The 6239-nt window shown below is 56.1% G+C and overlaps 2 protein-coding genes across 2 annotated transcripts; one reads left to right on the top strand and one right to left on the bottom strand.

Moving 5' to 3' along the window:
• Nucleotides 1–511: 511 nt before the first annotated feature.
• CAMK2N1 (calcium/calmodulin dependent protein kinase II inhibitor 1) lies at nucleotides 512–4312 on the bottom strand. The gene is made up of 2 exons (XM_066270237.1): nucleotides 3238–4312; nucleotides 512–1851 (listed from the first exon to the last, which is right to left on the bottom strand). Exons 1-2 carry the CDS (start codon nucleotides 3401–3403, stop codon nucleotides 1781–1783), a joined length of 237 nt encoding a protein of 78 aa, XP_066126334.1. The 5' UTR covers nucleotides 3404–4312; the 3' UTR covers nucleotides 512–1780.
• Nucleotides 3402–5859, top strand: LOC136330079 (proline-rich protein 36-like). Its single transcript, XM_066266577.1, has 4 exons — nucleotides 3402–3547; nucleotides 3656–3836; nucleotides 4187–4697; nucleotides 4843–5859. The coding sequence occupies exons 1-4, from the start codon at nucleotides 3402–3404 to the stop codon at nucleotides 5274–5276; spliced, it is 1272 nt and encodes a 423-aa protein (XP_066122674.1). The 3' UTR covers nucleotides 5277–5859.
• The last annotated feature ends 380 nt before the right edge of the window (nucleotides 5860–6239 follow it).

Genomic DNA, 6239 nt, shown 5'->3' with positions numbered 1-6239 from the left:
GTGAACAGGTGGCCCGCAGTAAAGGAGTATATGGACATATATGATCCTGAGTGGTATGATGTACTGGGTATTGTGTTAAACTTCCCACAACCCTATGAAGTGAGAGCTGTATTATACCCACTGTACAGATTTGAAAACTGAGACTTAAAAAGTTCATGCAGCTATAAGTGAAAAGGCTGGGAGCGGAATCTAAGTCAGCCAGCCTCCAAACATTGCTCTTAACAAGACTAACTGCCTCCCAACTCACCAGCCCTCCTCCTCTCCACATCCCACCAAGAATGGCTAAAACCTCAGGGAAGCAGGGAGAACCCAGTGAAAATGCACATCGAATGGACTTGGGCTTCAGGGTTGGCCTTGCCTGGCCAGCTTGTCTTTCCCTCTATCCGAGCCCAATCCACAGTGCCTTCACTTCGCCTTTTTACTTCACAGACCAAAGGTGCCCTTCCATCCTTTCTGTCTGCAACCAGCAGGCAAAAAGCAAGTCCCCCAGAACCAAAGCAGAGAAGAGAGAGACACAGGAACAGCTCTTTTATTGTACACTGGAGAAATAGCCCTGTGTGCTGGTTAAAGGTGCAACATACAGAATATCGAATTAAGAAAAGAGGAACAGGGAAGGGAAGGGAAGAAACCTCTTAAGGTCCAAAGTTGCAAACAAAAAAAATGATAAAAGATTTCCTCACGCAAGAGGCATTTTTTTGCAAATACCATGCAAAACAGGCAGCTGGTGTGCCTTAAGAGAACCCCTATAAATAACAGAAAAGACACTCCAAGCATTCCTTTACGTGGACTCAGAGCACAGGGAAAAAGAAAGGAAACCAAAATGCCTTTTGGCATTTCAAGATATTTGGCACTCTTGTGATTACATTTTTTTTACAGTCCATTAAAGAGAATAAACTGACACAATATTAGAGGAAAAAACAGGCTGCTCACACAACAGACTGCAGAGAGAGGTTAGAAAAAGCTCAAGCATTTTTTTTTCTTGGTTTTTTTTTTATGGTTTTTCCTTCCTACCATTATAAAATGTGTCCATTTGCATTAACTTGGGCAAATAGCTTGCAGCAACAAAGAAATACAAGCTTTACAATTCATTTTAAAATAAAACAAGGATTCTTTCTATGTATCATTCCTTAAAAAAGTTCTTATTTTAAAAACATTCCTGGTAACTTTGAAAGATGACCAAAATAAAACAGAATATCTATACAGATCATTTTCTGATTTTTTTTTTGTACATCCAAGGATAACAACATAAAAAAATAAAACTGAACAGCATTTCACATCCAAGTGCACAGAATAATTTTTGCAAGATTAAATAATGTAAACATTGGGAACAGCCAAATCAGCGAAGAATGCCAACACCTCAAAACACGAGGTGCTACACGGGGTGTTGCCGCTTCATTATTTAAGTGGTTCAAAATCCAGATCTATACTTGTGCAATGTTCACTGTATATAAAAAGAAATGGATATTAATTTTGACAAATAGCTGCAACTGAGATTTCCTTTTTATTTCTTTATATGTGTATATACTAATTTTGTTATTTTTTAATTTTTTTTTTTTTTTTTATTTTTGCAGAGGAGCCCAGAGCCTTCTCCTCCTCCTCCTCCTCCTTCTCACGCCTCATCTGTCTCCCGGCCTGACACGAGATACAGGTTGTTGATTTCATCGCAGGTAGCAAGCTAGCAATAAATTTCCAAGTGCTTTCTCTTCTCAAGCTCTTTTTGCCAATAACCGTTATTGCCGTTCTTATTATTCTCTCCCTTAACTCATTGTCTTTGGGGGAGTTAGACACCAGGAGGTGCCTTGTCTGTCATATTTTTCAGCACATCATCAATCCTATCATCTTCAATAACAACTGCAAAAAAAAGAGGGAAAGAAAAGGAAAAGTCAGCGCTCTAGGCCTCGCCAGGCGTCTCGGTTACGCCCGGGAGCTGGGGAAAGACTGGGGAGCGTGGAGGAGGAGGGCTCCTGGCGCGCGAACACAGCCCCATCCTCTCCGGCCTCAGCCGGGGGTCCCTTTGTGGCTTTCCTCAAAACCACTCCCCCCGCTCCACCCCCGGGCTCATTTGTTTAGAAAGAAAGATCCTAAGCAGAAGATCGAGGGGAGGAGGAGGCCAAGGTCCCCCTGGCTGGGACCCCCCCAGGGATGCTCCTAGAGCGGCGCGGGGAGCCAAGACTGGGTGAAGCGGCGCGGGGAGGAAGAGCGGACGCCAGGAGCCGGTTCCCACGGCGTGCAGCCGGTCGAGGAATCCGGTCTCGCCTGGGCTGGCGAGCCGCTCCTGGGCGGACTCGGCCCCTCCACTCTCCCCGCCGCTGCAGAGGTCAGAGCCTGCCTGCTCTGACTGCCTGCGGCTCGCCCGCCTCTCGGCTTCTGCCTCTCGCTGCATCCTCCGCCTCTCTCGCGGTCTCGACCTAGCCTTGCCTGGCTCAGTCCCTCCAGCAGTCTCTCGGCGTGACGGTCACCTGTCGAGGTCTCTGGGTCTCTCTCTGTGTCTGAGGGGTCGGTCACCCTCATTGTTTCATCTGCTCCTCTGCCCTCCCCAGACTTGCGTCCCCGCTCGCAGTCTCTCCCGCTCTGGCTACCTCTCCCGAGCTTTGTCTCGGTCTCTGCCCACCCCGGTCCCCACCCCCAACGGCTCCCTCCCTATCTCTGCGTCTCAGTCTCTCCTCGCTGCTGATGGTCTCCTCACTGTACCCGCGCCTCGAGCTCCTCTCCGAACCTCTCCGCGTCCCAGTCTCTCCCGGGCTTTTCCATCTCCCCTGCTGAGCGCTTAGGCTCGGCAAACCCCCTCCCCTTACAAAGTCATAGTGAAATCCCCGAAAGTCCCTCCACTTCCCCGTAGGAATGGGGTCCTTTTCCCCACGCCGCCCCTTGAGGAGTCCTGGGACACCCCCCCCCCGGTTGTAGAGCGAGTGCAGCTGCGACTACACTGCGCAAAAGGGGGGTGGGCGTGAAATCAAAATGCAAACTTTGGCGCGGGTGGGGTCCCATTATAACCTTTCAGCCCCCGCTGCAGCTAGAAGCCGCCACGCCCCCTGGGTGACCCCACAGGGCATCAGGCGGAGAGAGATTCCCGCGCCAGCCGGAACCGACCTGCAGTGCGGGATCCCCCAATTCTGCACGATGGGATTCCACTGGGTTGGAACGGGCACCCGGGTGCGGAAGACCCCGCAAACCTCCACCAGGCCTCAGTGCCCTAAAAAAGGGGGGGGGTATAAGAGGAAGAGGCCACGAACTCACCCCGCTTGCTCCGTCCGATCTGGCCCAGCTTGGGCGGCCGCTTGTTCTGTCCGGCGCCAAAGAAGTTGTTGGTGTCCTGCAGGCGGCAGGAGAAGATCTGGCCCACGTCGCCGCCGTCGCCGTAGGGGCTCAGCTTCTCGTCGCCGTAGGGCAGCACCTCCGACATGGTCGCGTCCGGGGGCTCCGAGGCGGCGCCTCCTCCGCCTGCGTCCCCGCCCGCGGCGGACAGGGTCAGCGGCGCTGGGGCCGGGGGCGGCCGGCCGGAGACGGCCCGCGGGCTGCGGCGGCGGCGGTGGCGCCGGCGAGAAGCGTGGGGACACCGCTAGGGCAGGAGCGCGCAGCCCGCCTGAGCTACCGGCGAGCGCCCGCCGCTGCGCTGCGCTCCGACTCCGCGCGCGAGTGGCTGCTGCTCCAGCAGAGACCAGCAGGACTCACATCCTCTGCGCGCTCCGGCGCTGGGCGGGGGCCGGGCCGGGCGGGGCCGCGAGCCGGGACTAGGAAGGGTGTCCCAACGAGCCCGAGGGCGCCGGGCCAAGGAGGGCACACTCCGGAGAGCCGGCGGGCCGGTCCTGCGGCGAGTGCGGGCGGCGGCGGTGCGGGTTCGCGGAGGCTGACTGGGGAGCTGAGAGCGGCAGGGCGGCGAGGGGCGGAGAGGGAGGGAACCGAGGGAGGAGGGAGGACACGAAGGGAGGGGGTGCCCGGAGGGAGGAAGAGGGGGGAGCAACCGAGAGGGAGACGGGGAGAAAAACAGACCGAAAGAGGGAGGGAGGCAGGGGGATGGACAAAAAGAGACCGAAGAGACAAAAAGAGAGGAAGGAAAGGGGGAAAAGAAGAAAGGGCAGGACTAGAGCAGGATCGGAGAGGCAGAGGCAAGAGAGGGGATGTTAAAGGAAAGAAACGGGAGAGAGAGAGAGAGGGTCGGGGAGGAAAGGAGAAGAGTGAGTGAGAGAGAAGAGGGAGGCTGGGACAGAGGAGCCAGCCCGCCACCAAGCTGCAAGCCAGAAATGCCGGCCGCGGCGCGGAGGCGAGGCACGAGAGGAGAGCAGAGGAGGGCGGGGAGGAGGGGACCCAGGGCCTCGGGGAGAGATCCCTGGAAGCCGAGCAACGTCACGGGGCCGCGCCGGCCGGCCCGGGCCGCGGCTTGCTTCCTGCCCCCGCCCCTAGCACCCGGCGTCCCGCCTGCGCGGAGCAGCCCCGCGAGCCCCGCCCCGACCTGGCGGCCTCTGAGCGCCTCCTCCCCCCGTACCCCTCCCTTTGGGTGTTTATCCGGCCCCGAGCCGGTGCGCGGCGGCTCCGCGCGGGATCCGCCTACTCCGCCTTCCGCGGGGAGCTGGGGGGGAGTAGGGCCTCGGGGAGCCGGAGGGGGCAAGGACAGACGACGCACACTCCGGGAGGGACAGGTGGATGCTGGTCTCTCCCCAGAAGCCAGATGCTGGGGCAAAAGGTCATAGGGCACCAAGGTGACTCGCCGACACGGCTTCCCCAGCTAGCCGCAAACCGGGGAACTCCTCCCCACCACCACTACACTTGCGCTCCACTTCGGGATCTCAGGGCTCGGCCCCTTGGGCCTCACACTCTCCTCCCTCCCCTACTCTGTTCGCCCAGGAAGGCCCAGCTCTCCGGCTCTCCCCGAGCCTCGGGGTGGAGGAGTAGACAGGGCAACCCCGCCTCCCGCGGGAGAGGGGAGCGCCTCATTACGCCGGGCTCGCATGGGATACCCCGCTCAGCGTCCGCTGCCCTCGGGGACCACCCTTCCAGTAACAGCCGTGAGCCGTGCAGAGAGACTGTGGCTTTTGAGCAGAGGAACGGGCTCCCTGATCCCAGGAGAAAAACTGACAGCCCCAGAGGCCTGGGAGGCGCATCTGCCAAGCAGACGGGAACTCCGAGGGGGCAAGTTGCATGAGGAGACCGTGTTATTCTCTCCCAGAGCTAACAGCACCTGCTGTTCCCCCCCCCCCCCCCAGGCGACCGCATTCGCTCAACAGAGCCAGCCTGACCACAGAAAGGGGCAGCCATCCCGAGGTCATGCTACCTGCTGAAGGCAAGGTTAGGAAAAACATCTAGGTCGTCCTGATGAGGTCTCCGCTGCCTTACTGTGCTGCCTTGCAAGAGGAAGTATCCTCAGGTTCACTCTCCCCTTAATTCTAGAACTCTGGGTGGGTTGGGGGCTGGAGGGAAGATGGGATTTAGTGACATAGCATTTGGTAGAGAGCTGCCTGAGAGGAGCCCACCCAGTCCCTTCCCTGAACTGTATAAAAAGGTCACCTGGCCTCCAGAGACCAGACACCTGGAGCGGGAGGTGGGGGAGTATGAAGAGGGCTGAGGAATGGGACACAGAGGCAATGTGGCAGATGAGATGAGGGTGACCTTTGGATTCAGACCTGGGTTTGAGTCCCAACTCTGTTATTTGCTAGGTGTGTGGCTGAGCAAGTCATGTCCCCTTAATTTCGGCTGTAAAGTGATGTTTGTGACCAGTGATTGGCCTGTGTACCTCAGAGGACTGTTATGAAAACAAAGCATCAGGCTCTCAGTGCCTGACTCAGTGCATATGTACCAAATATTTGAGAAATGACTTGGAAATGAACGAGAAAGAACAGTAGCACTCTTTCATGCCCATTTCCGAGCCTTAGAGATGACCCAGCCCAACCCCTCATTTGCAAATGGGGATACTGAAGTCCAGAGAGGGTCAGGGGCTTGCCCCAAACCCCACCGTTTGTCAATGGCAGAAGCAGCAGGTCTCTAGCCTCCCTTTGCTCCACTCCACTAGCCCCCCTGTCTCTGTTCATTAAGGTTTTATGCGTCTCCTTTGAGGTTAGCACCAGACAGACCAATGCTGGAAAAGAAAACAAAAACAAAAGCACAAGCAGAATGATAAATGTTACAAGAAACTCATACATTTGTATCATACTTTCTAGTTTCTCCCCAAGCATAGTCGCATCCATTATTGACCTTGCTTCTCCAAATAAATACCTTTTGAGATAGAAAGAGATGTTGCATCCCTG

The sequence above is a fragment of the Saccopteryx bilineata genome, chromosome 3 (assembly GCF_036850765.1).
Source record: "Saccopteryx bilineata isolate mSacBil1 chromosome 3, mSacBil1_pri_phased_curated, whole genome shotgun sequence".
Taxonomy (NCBI): domain Eukaryota; kingdom Metazoa; phylum Chordata; class Mammalia; order Chiroptera; family Emballonuridae; genus Saccopteryx; species Saccopteryx bilineata.
Note: the sequence above shows the minus strand (reverse complement) of the source record. Positions and strands in the feature narration are given on the sequence as shown.

Coding starts and splice junctions, on each gene's coding strand:
- LOC136330079 (XM_066266577.1), top strand. CDS start 3,402: ATGGTCGCGTCCGGGGGCTCCGAGGCGGCGCCTCCTCCGCCTGCGTCC. Junction 3,548..3,655: donor CGGTGGCGCCGGCGAGAAGC/GTGGGGACACCG, acceptor CTGCTCCAGCAG/AGACCAGCAGGACTCACATC. Junction 3,837..4,186: donor TGCGGGCGGCGGCGGTGCGG/GTTCGCGGAGGC, acceptor AGTGAGTGAGAG/AGAAGAGGGAGGCTGGGACA.
- CAMK2N1 (XM_066270237.1), bottom strand. CDS start 3,403: ATGTCGGAGGTGCTGCCCTACGGCGACGAGAAGCTGAGCCCCTACGGC. Junction 1,852..3,237: donor GATCGGACGGAGCAAGCGGG/GTGAGTTCGTGG, acceptor TTTTTTTTGCAG/TTGTTATTGAAGATGATAGG.